This window comes from Sander lucioperca, chromosome 14, assembly GCF_008315115.2.
Source record: "Sander lucioperca isolate FBNREF2018 chromosome 14, SLUC_FBN_1.2, whole genome shotgun sequence".
NCBI classification, from domain to species: Eukaryota; Metazoa; Chordata; class Actinopteri; order Perciformes; family Percidae; genus Sander; species Sander lucioperca.
In genome coordinates, this window is record NC_050186.1 from 34,877,226 (window position 1) to 34,894,110 (window position 16,885).

Consider the following 16,885-nt stretch of genomic DNA (forward strand, 5'->3'; position numbering starts at 1 on the left):
GCTAAATACACAAGGTAACGAGTGAACGAGAGGCAGGTGACACAACAGGTGGAACAAATCAAAAAAGGCGGGAAACAAACAAAGACAGGAAGAAAGCTAGACAAGACAAGGGAGACAAGACAGACTACAAAATAAAACAGGAAACAAGCACAATACAGAACAGAAACCGACTACAAAAATAATACACACCACAAAATACCAAAACCCTGACAGATGATTTTTTTCTGCAGTCCTAACTGTCCGTTGTAGTCTGCTCCTGTCCTTTTTGGTGGCAGATCCAAACCAGACAGTGATGGACATGCAGAGGACAGACTGGATGATGGCTGTGTAGAAGTGGATCAGCAGCTCCTTAGGCAGGTTGAGCTTCCTGAGCTGGTGCAGAAAGTACATCTGCAAAAGCATCTCTGCTGGGCCTTCTTGATGATAGTGTCAGTGTTGGGCTCCCACTTTAGGTCCTGGGATATAGTGGATCCCAGAAACCTGAAGGATTCCACAGCAGACACAGGGCTGTTGAGTATGGTGATGGGGGGAAGAGTGTGTGTGTGTGTGTGTGTGTGTGTGTGTGTGTGTGTGTGTGTGTGGGCGGGATCATCTCCACAGTTTTGAGCGTGTTAAAGCTCAAGGTTGTTCTGACCGCACCAGAGAGCCAGCTGATCAACCTCCCGTCTGTAGGCCGACTCATCACCGTCCCGGATGAGGCCGATGACAGTTGTGTCGTCAGCGAACTTCAGGAGTTTAACAGATGGGTCTCCTGAGGTGCAGTCATTGGTGTAGAGAGAGAAGAGCAGTGGGGAGAGCACACACCCCTGGGGAGCGCCAGTGCTAATAGTCTGGGAGCTGGATGTGATGTTTCTCAGCCTCACCTGCTGACTCCTGTCAGTCAGGAAGTTTGTGATCCACTGACAGGTGGAGGCTGGCACAGTGAGCTGGGTGAGTTTGGTGCTGAGGATGTCCGGGATGATGGTGTTGAACGCCGAGCTGAAGTCCACGAACAGGATCCTTGCATATGCCCCTGGAGAGTCGAGGTGTTGCAGGATGTAATGCAGCCCCAAGTTGACTGCATCATCCACAGACAGGTTAGCCCTGTAGGCAAACTGCAGGGGGTCCAGCAAGGGGACTGTGATGTCCTTCAGGTGGGCCAACACCAGAATATATTTACTACAATGTTGTCAAATTGCTTTCCAAGATCATATACCACCGTGTTTAGTCCAAACGCATGCACGCACGCCTCAAACATTTTGTTATGAGTGCATAAAGTTAGTTGCGTGGTTGTTAATACATTAGACGTTAGATTGTTACATGTTGCGTGCCAGTTAACACATTCAGAAAAGTGGTGCTTTTAACAAAACGAAGGCTTCGGTTTGGTTTAGATCATTTTTATTTGAGGGGAATTCGTAACATTGGCCGTCGTTATTTTAAAAGACATTTAAAAGACTGTTTATTACAACAACAAAAAAAGTAGTTAACAAAAAAAACTTAAACTATGGAGCTTTGGCAGTGAAGGGGTGGGGTCTTTTCTGCTAATACATTTGCAAATAAACAGGTTTTCTTTGTCATTATTTGTTATTGAGTTTAAATTGATGGACAAAATGGCAATTTTTCCATTTAAAATTCATGTATCATTCGCATGAATAACTCTAACACTCTATTTTTCACTTCACATGCATTTTCATCTTCTCCATTTTTTATCAATTAACTTTTGTTACTTCCACCACTCAGATTCCATGCTTAACCATTTTATTTGGTTTACGCAAATCATAATTCATTGCTCCACTCTTGATATGCCTTTTACATACATTTCCCTGCATTTCAATACAAGGAGAGAAAACAAATCTGGAGTTACAATATGTATATGTTCATGTACATACATAATCACAACCAATAACTTTTGAGGACAACAAAAGTGTACCAAACATGTAGACAGAAATGTGTTAATTTAACATATTCGTTAAGTGTTTTATATATGCATTTATTATAATTCTACTAATTTGACAAGTGTAGGTCCAATTTGCTAAGCCTAATTTGTATTTAATAAGTTACAAAAGTTAAAATAATTTTTATTCTTTTTACCAAACTCTCATTCCTATGCAAATTAAATCAGTATTACAGCTACAAATGCAATACAATCCTAATGTTATTATGCAACAATTCTGTTTAATTTCAAATGATCACGTAGGGGAAAACCTTTTCACCACATGCAAAGAGACATTTATTTGTATAAATGTAATTAATAAGGTCACAGGTTACACACGGTCCAGTACAAAAGAATAAGTATTTTAGAACAAATCACAGTAGTAGACAATTCACCAATACAACGGTTCCCTTTACTGTAGATCTCTCATGACCACACCCTAATGGCTCCTTATCCTTTCTCACCTAAAATATTAGTTTTTACATATAAGTCTGTACACATCTGTAGACCAGCCTGCTGGTCTGAAAATAGATTGGATGGTTACATGTCTAACCATGGTTTTTGAATGAAACTCCACATACTCTATCAGTACAGGGAGGGACTGGGCCCATGTATACTGTAGAGCAGTGTTTCTCAAATTGGGGTACGCGTACCCCTAGGGGTACTTTAGAGTACTGCAGGGGGTACGTGAGATTTTTTTCAAAATGCTAATTTAAAAATATGTCATGCATAAATCATAAAATAATAAATACATTTAGTGGTGATTCTAAACATTTGAAGTATAGCATTTAAATGTTCAGTTACAGCGTTGTTGTTTAGTAAATCTATCATTGACAGCACTTTATTGCACCCCTTACATACTTTTTATGTTTTGCGCTGGTCAGGGGGTTCTTGGCTTAAAAAAACAATACAATGGGGGTACATTACTGAAAGAAGTGTGAGAACCACTGCTGTAGAGAACTACATGTATAACTATGAGAGGTATATTCTTCTTGGGAGTTGGTGGAGACCAAACCAGAGGGAAAAGGAGAGTGAATATTGGACACTCAGCAGGAGGTCAGAAACAAGACTCTGACTGAATGTTGATGTTGCTCTGTGTCTGTTGAATGTGAAAATAGGAAACTGTTTGCTAACATATTAGCCTTTGCAATTTAGCTTTGGTTGTGACATAGAGTTAATAAACATATGAGTTAATCTGGCCAAAGTTTGAAAGAGCTCCCAGTACATCACCACAAAACCTTACATTCTTGATTATTTTACAAGAGCATTCAAATTCAAAGTACTTAGGAAGTGCAGAGAATGGACGGTTACATATGGCCATATATATATATATATATATATATATATATATATATATATATATATATACACACATATATAGCTTTGTGCTGTCTCATTAGAGCAGCCTTCGACAGATTCACCAAATTACATTTTGTTCTATAACAAGAGCATTGGAATGAAACGAGGAAGGAAATTTTAAAACTGAACATGTCATATGTCATTTTCGACAACCGTGCAATATCCATTTCCTTTAAGTGGTACCTAACAATCCTCCTCATAGAGTACACATGTGCAAAATAGTATATTAATAGACAGTCATCAAAATATAATAAGAGGATAAAAGCTTATATTTCAGTTTCAGTCTGATTTTGACTCAGTCTGTCCAGAGGACGTCTGCCCTCAATAAGAGCCTTTCCTAACTCTTGTGCTGCATTTGGTGGGACCTCGTCAACTCGTAAAGCCAGAAAATGATGACATGATAAAATCATATTAAATCATATTTGACTTGTATAGTCAGTAGTAAATCTTACATGAACTGGACTAGTAAAAAAGCCACAGTGGGATGTTAATAATGGACACTAAACATAAACTCTCCTATTATTAGCCTGAGCATGATGTAGGCCAGTATTTCTCAGAGAGTGGTCCGCGAGTACATTTGGTAAAATATCATGTTTTTAAATTAAAATTCTAAACAGTCTGCCAGCAACTCCAAAGCCTAATAGTGAGGAGCATAGATGTGTCATTTTCAATAAAAAAAATAAACTCATACGTAAATTCAAACATTATTATTTGAATTGGCTGAACGCTTAACGTTTTGCGACGCTGCCTCCAATTTACATCGCAAATGATCGGTACGAAATTTGAAGGAAATACGGAGGAATAAAGTTTACGGTTACTGTCAACTGACAAGATGGATCAATGGCTTAAGACAAACATTGCTTCCCTGATGTTTCAGCATAAGCAGCACCATTCTTCCTCATCAAGATGGCAACATAAACAATAAGTTAGTAAGCGTTTTTGTAAAAACTGTCATTTAATTTGTCTGTAATTTGTAATATACTGTTAAAGTAGGAGGCCTATTGTTTTGGGGGATATTCTGGCAGTTAGATCCATGAGGTTTTATTTATTGGGTAAGTGGTCCTTGGTCTGAAAAAGTTTGAGAAACACTAGTCTCGCATTGCCAGACCTACTTTCACTGCGCTTGGGAGTAAGGTCTGGCTCTTCCACAGATACATTTCAGGATAGAAGAAAAAAATGCCCTGGGGATGTTTGCATTTCTTTAAACCAATCACAATCGCCTTGGGGGGCAATAAGCTCCGGACGCAGCGACAGTAGCTCTGCAAAAATAGTCTCGGGAAAGAACTTGTTTTGGTGGAATATTTGCACCCCGCAAAAGAAAACGTCACATACAATATTAAATGAACTTAACTGTTTACATAATACAGTAATGTAAGCTATTTAAATTAGCTGGATACATGGTTAAAGTCATTTGCTCTTACCAGTGTATCTCCGTTTGTATTTGTCCACAGCAATCCCACCAATCGGTCCCAAAACGTCCCAGTTAGAGAGGAAATGCTGTAAACGTATTCTTTGTAAATCTTTACAATCATTCCCTGAAAGAACCAAGCAGTCCTGCCTTGTTGTCCTTGCCATTTTCAGCGTTTAGTTTGCAAGTTTGTTGTTTTTTCCTCAAAGAGAACGGAGTTAGACGGCAACGGCAACACACATCGCCGGAACATCCCCTGGAAATGAACTGTCGTTGATCCAGACTAAAGAAACACTGACCAGGCTGTTACATGTATTTATACCTTATGATAGAGAAATCCAAGTTATATGGATATCAACCTGATACACTGTTTCTACAATGTTTCCAGTTATCCATCATGTGTTAAAGTGAAACACTGGGTATCATAGTCTGTCCTGTATTTAGCAAGCTGCTCAGGTGCTACTTCCTGGTAGCAAACTCAGAAATGTTCAGTTTCACGAGTTGACGAGGCCCTTCTGAACGCACAAATATTTCAGTGTTGCACTACAATTCCCACAATGTAGTGGTTTTTAGGGTATTGTTCAAGTATTTTGTGCACCTAGCACGGTCAAAGTTTCACTGGGTGTGTTTCAGACTGATCCTTTATTGAGTAATGCAGGTAGTAAAACACTATACAGTGAATAGGGTCAGTGATTTATTGAAATTTAGGACACTGATATATCAGTGACGTGGCACTGTTCTAAGGCAACAGAGGATAATTGCTGAAAATTGCAATGCCAGTATTGATTATGATGAGTAGCACCACAACTGTGTAAAAAAAGAGTGGTGAGGGGACAAGGACAACTGAAATGAATGTAATGTCCTCCCAATATGAAGAATATGAAGAAATGCATTCAGTATTTTTAGGCATCTCATATTCCAGCTGTTAAAGTAACTTGATATTAATTCTAACTTGAGTACAAATTGCTTATCTGTGCACATAAATTAGGTAATTTTAGAGATTACTAATTCCTGTGCATGAGGATAAAAACATGTGTTGCTCCAGACTGCCAGGCTCTGAAATTCTCACTGACTGTTGAATTAATTTGGGTCGATTCTACTTTGCTGTACTTTGCCACTATTAAGCTGCTGTAAAACTCAACACTTCCTGCACAATAAAAGAGGAGGAATATTCCCCCTGGACTGATGGCATTGTTTTAATGTAAAACAGATATGTAGAGGACGTGTTAAACCTGTATTAACAGCAAACAACAAGACCTGTAAATTAACACAGCAACCGGGAGCAGATGGGAATATTTTCAAATTTACCTAATATACATAATATAATATAGAAATAAAGGCCTGATTCTTTTATCATTTAAAGTAAAAAAGAAAAAAAGGCCCATCCATTATTTGAGAAAATACAGTAATCATGTATAACACACCTCCCACCACCCAATTAAATATATACTAAAAAAGGTTCCATATATATATATATATCATAGTAGTCTTATTTCAAGTTGTGTGCACTGAAGATAAAGTATGCACATACTTCCACATACAGTCACAGACAATCTGATGTCACAGAATCATTAACCAGTTGATGAGGCTGGAGACATGTTAAATTACAGTATCTTTCAGTGAGTCTCGATGACCACCGGCTCAAAAATACCAGGTGTTCCTCTGGGAAAACACAGAAACACAAGATCAGTTAGTTAAAAGTGGGTTGGTAAAAAGACACAGCAAATCAATGTACCTGTTGTAAAACTGTACCTGTTGGCGATCTGTGTCCCGCTGAGGGCAGTGGTCCCATCTTTGCTCACAAACAGTCTCAAGTTGCTGTCTGAAAGAAAAAAAAAAAAAGGAATCCGAAAGAGAAGGTACTGCTGTGATAACACAAATTGTTGAGCTGAAACTAAATCCTTAAAACTTAAACTCTGTCCTACCTTCCTTGTTGCTGCTGTCAGAAAAGTTCTGACTCTGTACAATCTTCTCCACAATGTCATCTGCATCAATGCGGGTGTCGTCCACACAGTTGGGCTGCCTCTCCACAGTGTCCTTCTTTCTCCTGTTGTTGGGCAAGATGGATACCACCAGAGAGAGAAGATTGTTTGATATACATATTAAAGGTTTTGCTTCATACAGAAATTCATCAGGATTGGTTGGGTGACATTTTGTATTTTTCTTATTAACAAAACCCATGTGCATACCCAAACCAACAATATGTAGCTCCTACAACAAGTGTGTGTATCAAAGAATGAAATATTTTCTTCCTCTGTTCCATTAAATTCCGCTTGGTCAGTGGCTCTCAGCCTCAGATACCGACGCAAACAGCACACTTTAGCGTCTGTATGGGATGCAGCAGCTCGACCCCGGCGCTGTAAGATGACATAGTTGATGAAAAGCAACAACGGCGGCGATTAGTATCAAGGGCCCGAAAATCTGCGTAAGGAGTCAGGTTGAGGTGGTGGATGGGTCAAACGACACAAGACTTTAACCCAGGAGATTGAGGTCCGTGTCCCGTTGTTGTCCCACATTTCACTTAAACATACATTTTGTAAGCACATTTTCCAATGGGTGCTTTATTATGGAGGAAAGGGAAATCTGGGGCAATAATCTGATGTTGGCAAATGTGTATGGTCCAAATTGGGACAATAGGATATTTTTCAAAGACTTAAATTCCTGCCAGCTTTAACTGCTGTCTTGAGCCTTCACTTTACCTTTCAGGCCTCTGCTCGATCTAAATCATTTAAAGTCTTTCAGCTGTTTATGGAGCAATATGCAGTCTCAGATCTTCAGCACTTTTTCAATCCTAGTGCCAAGTAGTTCACTTTCTTTTCTCCTGTCCATGGTACTTTCTCCCGATTTGATATCTTTCTTACGCTATTTCCTCTCCTCTTTCAGCTTGTGCTCCCACAGCCTTTTAGTAATATCATGTCATAATTTACATCTCTCTTCCTGGTAGGTCCCTGTTGACTGACTGGCAGGGGCAAATGTGTTTTGTCAAAAGCACAGGCGCGTGTGTATATACCTGGAGGATCTGTTGGACATGAGGGCTGCTGCAGAGGGTAGAGGAGGTCTCTCTGGTTTGGTTGGAGTTGCTTGTCGGTGTGGCTCTGTGGGGCTAGAGGCAAGCCCACAGGAGACATTGCTGCTGGAGGAGGCGTTCCTATGGTGACTGAGGTCTGTCAGGCTGGAGCAGCGAGAGTGAGCTGTGCTGTAGCCTGGAGGAGAGGAGAGGAGATCAGAGGAGAGGAGCTCAGAGGAGAGGAGAGGAGAGGAGAGGAGAGGAGAGGAGAGGAGAGGAGAGGAGAGGAGAGGAGAGGAGAGGAGCACAAAAATCCAGGTGCACTGCATCCAGGTCTGCTGTCCGGGAAACGTCTAGGCCAAAAAAGTCAGTACTAGAGCCCGACCAATAAAGGATTTTTAAGGCCGATACCGATACAAATATTTGATGATTTAAAAATCTGATATATCGGCCGATATATATATATTCTTTTAAATCCAGAAATGCAGAAAAAACAGATTTCCTTAACATGAGTTATTTGTAGTTATTTATGAGTCCACTTATGAGACTTACTAAAATAATATGATAATGCAGTTTAAAAATAATAGTTTGTTTTATTGTCTCAACAGAACAGAGGAACATCAAAATATATACAAGTTCTGATAAATAAAATGTATAAAAATACAAACTTAAGATATGAAACTTGAAGTCCTTTGAACAAAAAGACAATAACAACAAAAAAATCAGAGTGTTGCCAACAGGGACGTTGTAGAGCGCCCTCTGGTGGACAAACTATGCAAAGCCAACACTGAACATGGTTTAAGGGTGTTTCGTCCGTTTTTATTTTTTAAATATTCAATTATCAGAATCATTTGTCATTATAAATGATTCTGATGAATGAATATTTTTTATTTTTTTTTTTTTAATCGGCCATTATAAATGCCGATACCAACAGTTTGGAAAATGCCTAATATCGGCCGATAATACTCAGTACACCTTGACTTTATCCCTGCCAAAGAGCACATGTTGAGAACTCAAACGCAAATTTGGTAGACTGCTTCTTTCCCTACAGCCTGAAACTTGTTCAGGTGGAAATTTCTAGGATGAAAAAGACACAACCTGCCCTATCCGCCTTTGATTGGCTTGTGTCTAAACCTAATCAATCCAACCAGCGAAGGCAATGAGTACTAGCCAATCAGAGGCAGAGTAGGTAAGGTCATGCCTTCGCCATCATAGGAAAGGTAAATTTGCATCCAGGTGGGGTTTTTTAAAGGCAGCAGCTGATCTCCTCCTTCATGCCACTTTCCAACAGCTGAAGTGATAGAGAGAGAAGAAAATTGTGCTCGCACTCGTCACTCCACTGGTCACACAGTGTACAGGGCTGTCCCAAATACCATTTTTTGGGCTTCAGAGCTTCGGTACTAATCATCAGCGAAAACTCGAACACTAGAGCTTTCAGGGCTCCTGGACTTGCGGTGTCCTGGCCCAGTTCGAATCCAGCCTTGTGTATAGACAGATGCACAGTACAACCATGTGTTTATATTTACCCTCTATTAGTCCACCCAATCTCAATTTTTAGGGCCCAGGTAAATACTTTTCTAAATTGTGTTGGTAATAGTAACACTCTCAGGCTGAGGTTGTTCTATCAGAGCATCTCCCTGGTCTTAGCACAAGAAAGTAAACCGTCCTGACTTTGGTTGTAGCATGAGGAAGCTCTCTGACCTGAAATCTTGCTGTGCTGGCTGGCATAGCTGGAGCTGCGGAAATGTCCGGAGTGAAAGACCTCGTCTGGGCTGGACACACTCTCTCCCTCCTCAGGAAGCCCTGCGGAACACACAGTAGACACACACATACACCTAGTCTCGCATTGCCAGACCTTCCTCCACAGCACTGCGGAGGAGAGCCTGGCGAGTCCACACAGCATTCCAGGATGGGTTTATTGGCTTTTCTTTAAACTAATCACAATCGTCTTGAGTGGTGCAGGCATTTCTTTAAACCAATCACAATTGTTTTGGGCGGTGCTAAGCGCAGAGCGGAGCCACAGTGCTGCTGCAAAATAGCCTCGGGAAGGAACTTGTTTTGGTAGAACGTGTACATTCAAAAGTTGTTTTAGTCGTGCAACAGAAAACTCAGATTGGACAGATAGTCTAGCTAGCTGTCTGGATTTACCCTGCAGAGATCTGAGGAGCAGTTAGCCATAGTCCTCATAAATCCACCAGAGTTTAGAATGACAACAAAAAGAAAGTGGAAGGTAACGAGACATCCGAAAACGGACAACCGAAAAGAGTGACATCCGGCGGAATTTCCAGCAGTGGAACAACACACACCTGACTGCAGGATCTAATTCAGACAGAGTATTTATTTTACACTTCACTCGGCTTTGCGTCGTGCCTAACAGGCTACTATTTTGACCCTTTGCAGCACCTTACTTATCATTAAGCTGCCACTTCCTCGTATCACATCCTGCTGCTGCAGGCTGCAGGCATGATGGAGAAAGACAGCAGCAATGAAATCCTGAATGGCGCTTTTTATTTTCCAAAACTCCCGGACGGCTCGTAGACAAGTCAAAAGCCATATGCACATTGAGTAAAGCCAAATTAAAATATCACCGAAGCACGTCAAGCTTGAGCTACCACCTATGGGAGACGGCCGAAAAGGACAACTCACACGCTGGGAGACGGCCGCGGGGGACGCGCGACAATAACGGGATGGCGGAGGTTGGGTTTAGAAAAAACACTACGGGGAAAGGACACCTCACACGCCGGGAGACGGCCGCTGGGGACGCGCCACAATAACGGGACGGTTGTGATAAGGAAGACTACGGGAAACAAAACGCCACACGCGGGACGCTGATCAATGGACGTCAGTGAGTAATCGACATTATTTAGGAGTTACTAAACACTATATTGACTCTAGTAAGGATAGGGATTTTTAGTTTTTTAGTTAGGTACTTGGAGGAATTGTGCAATAATGACAGATTCACACATTTTTCTTTTGTTTACAGTAAATAAATAATTACAAATCTTAAAATCACGTTCATAAAGTAACTTTCTTTGCATTCATTTGATTCCCAATCAAGATACACTGGTAACAATTGCTTTTGATTGTTAATATGTACCTAAAAACTGTTCTGAAATGCAAAATAATAGCATTTTAATCACGTGATAAAATATGCGATTAATCGCGATTAACTATAGAAATTCAGCGATTAAAAAAATTAATCGTTTGACAGCATATATATATATAACTAAAAACTTGATGTTGTAAGCTCATTGCAGCCAACCATTGTTACAAAGGTTAGCTCATTTGGTCTAAGGTAACAAACTATTATGAATAAGAACTAAACTTGAAAACAGTTACAGGCTGTATGTGATGCCAAAGCTAAGGAGGAAAACAAAAGACCAAATTGTGTGAACAGAACTTATTTAAAAAAGACGAAAAGGAATGGTATTTTCTGGCTAAAATGTTGCATTTATAAATTATGGTGAGCTAATTATCAGTATGTACTGTAGATGTTTCTTTCTAATATGTGTTTTCAAAAGGTCTTAAAATGTGCACTTTTTCTTCATTTAAACACCCCCGAAAATATCTGTTTGGTTGCCAATTAAAAAATTCAGCGAGTGTTGTGTTGAAGATAATGTCACTGCAGTTTCAAGCATCATGCCGGTCAGCTGAGACTCTCGCCTGCACTGAGAGGGTACTATCCGCAGTACTGGTACCAAAAAGTTCAGTCAAGTCAAGCAGAGCAGAGCCTTAACATAAGAGTGGAAACACAGCATAATGGTCTGACTGCTCATGTTTCTTTCCCCATCACTGTTGACATGTCACTGTGTGCCCAAATCTCAAAACTGATAGAAAAACTACAAAAATAAGACCCAAGTTGTAAAGAGTTAGAATCGCCTTTCAATTCCAGTTGGTTAAAGAGGACAGGGAACAATAATACTGAGCAGTTACCTGAGCTACGTACTGACGACTGTCTGGGTTTGAAGGCGCGAGGACCCTCCATGATGCCTCCTAGTGGCTGCACTGTGGAATCAGTGCTCTCACCCTTACAGTCCAGCTGCAGGGTGGGGTCCTCGTCCCCAATGGAGAGAGATTTGGCTGTGCTGGGAGGCCTAATGGTAAAAACACAGGCACAAAACAAACAATGAGTATTACAAAAAGTCACCACAGTCACATTCACTTTTTTGGGTCAGTCTGAGAGGGATAAGGAACAGGTGCATGCTGGGGTTCGAAAAACAACGGAAAGTTATATATTGAAGATTGGCTGCTAATTAGGCCCGCTTATTAACAAGGTCAGCTGTTGTTGCAGCAGCAGCTGTGACACAAAACTCATGGAGGTTATTTATCATAAGTTAGTCAAATCTGAACACATATATTTAAGCCGACTACACACGATAGGTGGCAAAACCGCTTTGCGCCAGCTGTTCCATTGATTTCCTATGGGGAGAGCAGTGGCGCCCAACTAGGCGCTGCGCTACCCCTGGCTCGGATTTGCCGCTTTGCGCTGCGCTCAAACTTGAAATTATGTCAACTTTGACCTAGTTGCCGCTGACCTTTCAAAAGTGCATTCAATGAGATAACAGCATGTTGTTACCTAGCAACAGGGAAATAGCTTCCTTGCCACCCTTGATTACAAATACCTGCGCTGCGCTTTGCTCTCTGTGCTTTGCTCTCTGCGCTTTGCTCTGCGCCCTACCTAGCAGTGCGCAGAGAGCTTTAGATTCAGTGTGACATACACTATCTAAGGATATAGTTATCTCTGATGTCTATCACAACTTAGTCTGGATCCACGACAGTACATTTCCAGGATAATTGCCTCACATCCGGCAGATCCGGATGTCCCTCACCTTTCGCTGTTGCAAGCTATCCGCTGAAAATGGCAAGTTTTGGGCGTCTGGGTGGCTCACCTGGTAGAGCAGGCGCCCATATATAGAGGTTTACTCCTCGACGCAGCGGCCGCAGGTTCGACTCCGCCTTGCGGCCCTTTGCTGCATGTCATTCCCCATCTCTCTCCCCTTTCATGTCTTCAGCTGTCCTATATAAATAAAGGCCTAAAATGCCCAAAAAATAATCTTGAAAATGGCAAGTTTTGAAGATAATTTGGACAGTTCAACAAGGCAGGCCTGCTTGGTTCTTTTGGGGAAGGATTATAAAGATTTACAAAGAATGTTCATTTACTATCTAACTGGGACGTCTAGGGGCCAATTAGTGGGATTGCTGTGGAGGAGGTACACACGGCCATGTACTGGTAAGAGCAAATGACGTTTTATTATGTATCCAGCTAATTTAATTAGCTCACATTACTGTTTTGTGTGAACAGTTAACTTCATTTCATATTTTATGTGACATATTCTTTTGCAGGGTGCAAATGTTCCACCAAAACAAGTTTTTAGTTATTTATTATTTTTTAGTTATACAAGACTATTTTGCAGAGCCACCGTCTCTGCATCCGGAGCTTAGCGCCGCCCAAGACGATTGTGATTGGTTTAAAGAAATGCAAACAACCTAGAGTGTTTTTTTCTCCTATCCTGGAATGTATGTGTGGTGTAGCCAGACCTTACTACACAGTGCTGTGGAGATAGGTCTGGCAATGCAAGACTAATCACGACACGATTTTTAAGTTTTCTTCAGTATCACAGTATTCCAGTGATAGTTGTCTGTCTATCCACCCAATATAATTTTTTGTTTAGTTTTTTGTTTTTAGATTATTTTTTGGCTTTATTGCCTTCATTTATAGACAGATTAAGTCAGAAAAGTGTGAGAGAGAGGGGGATGACATGCAGCAAAGGGCTGCAGGTTGGAACCGAACCCGCAGCCGCTGCGACAAGGACTGAGCCTCTGTACATGGGGCGCATGCTCAACCAGGTGAGCTAACCAGGCACCCCAATTCTGCCTAATTTTAATGGTGTCAATTTGCCAAAATGTAAATGAAATGGGGTTCACGTTGTAGCCCACAGCTAACTGTAGCAACATTATACTTCCTGTTTACATGCCCCAAAGTCCCCAAACACTCTTGGGAAAATTACAGATGCTCTAGTTACAAAACTTAAAGCTTGATTATCCCCCAAATCAAAGTAAGACAGACTTGCCCTGTGTTGAAAACTGTGGACACAAACAACGCCCATGGAGGGGGTGACATGGGTGAGACAGAGCAGTTCTCTTAATTTTGTCTGAGGGGGGCCACTCTGTCCGAATCCCTGAAAAAGAGGAACTCACGTTTTAAAGCAGGGATCCCCAGACAGAAGAGTCATCCCAATTGTAACCTATAAAAAAACAAGTGTGTTACTAAACCTCTGTTCTGATCAATTCAGTGTGTGTGTGTGTGTGTGTGTGTGTGTGTGTGTGTGTGTGTGTGCCCTGCCTTGAGAATAGAGTTGTCCTGTCGAGTGTTTTTGGTGTCATAACCCTCCAGGATGCAGCAGCGAACTGCGGAGCCCGAACCAGCAAACTCTGCAATGTTGAGATCAGCAAAACCTAGCTGGAGACAGACAGAGACAGACAGACAGACAGACATGAGAAAACAACAGAAAACTTAAAAACAGTCAAAAATAAACATTTAAGGTGGGAAGTGAAAAGTTAGACACAGATTAAGAATACATTGTAGGTCAACTCTGGTCCACTACTTTTTTATAGGAAGTGAATGAAGGAAACAGGAGAGTGGCTTTATGTAATGTAGAAGTCAACAACCTCCTTTAACCTCATCCATGATTATTCTACCCAGTCAGCACTGCTTCTCACTTGACAAGTCACAGTTTATGGTGGTGATAGTGTGTGTGTGTGTGTGTGTGTGTGTGTGTGTGTGTGTGTGTGTGTGTGAGCCTGTGTGGAAGTGTATTTCATTGCCGATCCTGTTAACATATTTTGTGCAGATTTGTCTCATCTGTGCTTTCAGTGAATCTAAAAATGTCATTAAACTGAATATTCTTTCCTGAAAAGGTTGTCCTTTTTTGTGCAAAGGAGGCCAAAAGCTGGTTGGTCTGTCCACTCCGCGGCTAGCTTGCTCCTTTTCACTTTCAGTCGGTTCAATGTCAGATAGCATCGACACCCAGTTGAAAGTTAATTTGTAAAATGCAGGCAACACATTTAGTTTAGTTTAGTGGTTTACACATACACATACACATACAAATACTACTAGGGCTGTCCTCGACTAAAGAAATTCTTAATCGACTAACACTTATATGATTTTGTCGATTAATCGATTAGTTGATGTAATCGACAGAGCTGTGCTCTTTGAGAGGTGATTAAAACTAGAAAAGCACAATATAAATGTAGTTAATGAACCATCTGTAAAACTGAGTTTCTCCACAATTAATCCTGCAAAAGCACCACTTTAAATATTGTGCTTACCAGAAATGTGCTCATAAGTTTCTTGGAAATGAGTAATTAAGCATGAATAAGCATAAAAAAATGACTCATCAACTAAAGAAATCTTAGTCGACTAAGACCAAAACGACCGATTAGTCGACTAATCGACTAAGAGGTGGCAGCCCTAAATACTACAGCTCAATAAATACATAATCAATGTGTATATTATCTTTATACTATAATTGCCACTGTTCATTACACCCCCAACCGGCACCGTTAAGACACCGCCTACCAAGTTTTCCCCACCACCCGAGGTTTCTGCCTAAAAGGGAGTTTTTCCTCGCCATACACAATGCTTGCTCTCGGGGGAATTACTGGAATTGTTGGGTCTTTGTAAATTATAGAGTGTGGTCTAGACCTACTCTATCTGTAAAGTGTCTTGAGATAACTCTTGTTCTGATTTGATACTATAAATACAATTTAATTGAATTAAAAGATGTGATGGAGAGATGCAAAAAAACCTCAGAGGGGCTTAATCTGGGCACCCTCCAATGCATACTCCAATTAAAACAACAACGTTAAATTTTGACCCAGAAAAACAAAAAGTTGCATGGTCGACGGGAAGACAACACAAGGGTTAATGACTCCTTGACCTTTCCTCCCATGTCGTTACAAAAGCCAAAATACCCTATGTATAGTATTAGACAGATTGCCACAACATTTCCTGAGCGCATTCATGCTCCTCAAAGCCTAAACCTTTTTGATTCTGGACATTTTCATGAGTTTTCCACCAGTGCCTTGAGAGTGTGAGACCCAGTGGGCTAATATTCCGCTAACCTGCTACCTCTGGGTCTAACTGTCCCTCCTCACTGTCCGCTGCTCTGGAGAACGTTTCCTAAGCTGCTTTGGCCCGCTTTCCTCCCAGCGAGCTGCGACACACTTTGTTTTGTACTAATCAAATGACCACAGCAAACACTTCAATGGCCTTTCTAGCCATTTTATTTCTATGGTCATTACCCCCTGATTGTGCTATGTCACATGCCCCTGTAACAAAGCCTGGTTGATATTTAACACAGCTTTTACCATCACTGACACTGTAAAAGTCTGTTTTATATACAGTATAATTTATTATTTTGTGCTGGGCGAAATGGACTCGATTCCCCCCCTCCCCCCCTTACTTAAAATCAATCTGCAGATGACAAAGAAATTGTTCAAAACAAGTTTTAACTTTATTTTGTTTTGACTCATACACACACGCACACACATACACATGGGGCATGTACACCATTATGATTATCCATGCCAATTTTGTGGAAATATATATTGGTTTGAGTGTTTCCCCTACGTTTTTAACATCCCATGGTTTCGTGAATGTAGCATAACTGTAGCAAGCTACTTCGTAGTAACAAGCGGTAAAAAACGTGGACGAGGAGCTCCGTGCTACAAAGCGGCGGTTGCTAGTTGTTTAAGACCTCCGTCACAGCTCGGTCGTATCAGCGGCATTTAGTAAATGTGTTGAGCCGCTACAGAGCTCTGCAACATCAGCTCCGATGGAAGAGGAGCGCTGTGTGGCTATATTTTCAGGTCAAAAATGAAACAACGGCAAGCTGTATAATTTGTAAAAAGGCTGTAAGATACAGTGGTAACACAACACATTTATACAACCATATGAAAATTCTGTCCTGGGTTTTAACTTATTAATAATCCAAAGGAAAAATTACAAAAACACTTAAAAAGGTCATGAAAATTAATTCAGATTCTGCAATTTGATAATGCATCCACCTTAATTATTAAAAAGTATCGGTATCGAATCGGTATCGGTGATACTGGCCCTGTATTTACTTGGTATCAGATCGATACCAAATTTTGCAGTATCGCACACCACTAGTAGCTAGCACCAGCTCCAAAATTT

At 40.8% G+C, this 16,885-nt stretch overlaps 1 protein-coding gene across 1 annotated transcript in view; it reads right to left on the bottom strand.

Moving 5' to 3' along the window:
• Positions 1–5,157: 5,157 nt before the first annotated feature.
• LOC116041441 (protein FAM102A) overlaps positions 5,158–16,885 on the bottom strand; it is a 32,232-nt gene continuing 20,504 nt past the window's right edge. Inside the window, exons 5-12 of the mRNA XM_031287334.2 lie at positions 14,030–14,146; positions 13,885–13,931; positions 11,620–11,780; positions 9,388–9,489; positions 7,690–7,882; positions 6,605–6,726; positions 6,432–6,501; positions 5,158–6,341 (exon numbers count right to left, since the gene is read on the bottom strand). Coding sequence (XP_031143194.1) covers positions 6,296–6,341; positions 6,432–6,501; positions 6,605–6,726; positions 7,690–7,882; positions 9,388–9,489; positions 11,620–11,780; positions 13,885–13,931; positions 14,030–14,146 — 858 coding nt within the window. The 3' untranslated portion in view covers positions 5,158–6,295. The remainder of the gene's footprint in view (positions 6,342–6,431; positions 6,502–6,604; positions 6,727–7,689; positions 7,883–9,387; positions 9,490–11,619; positions 11,781–13,884; positions 13,932–14,029; positions 14,147–16,885) is intronic.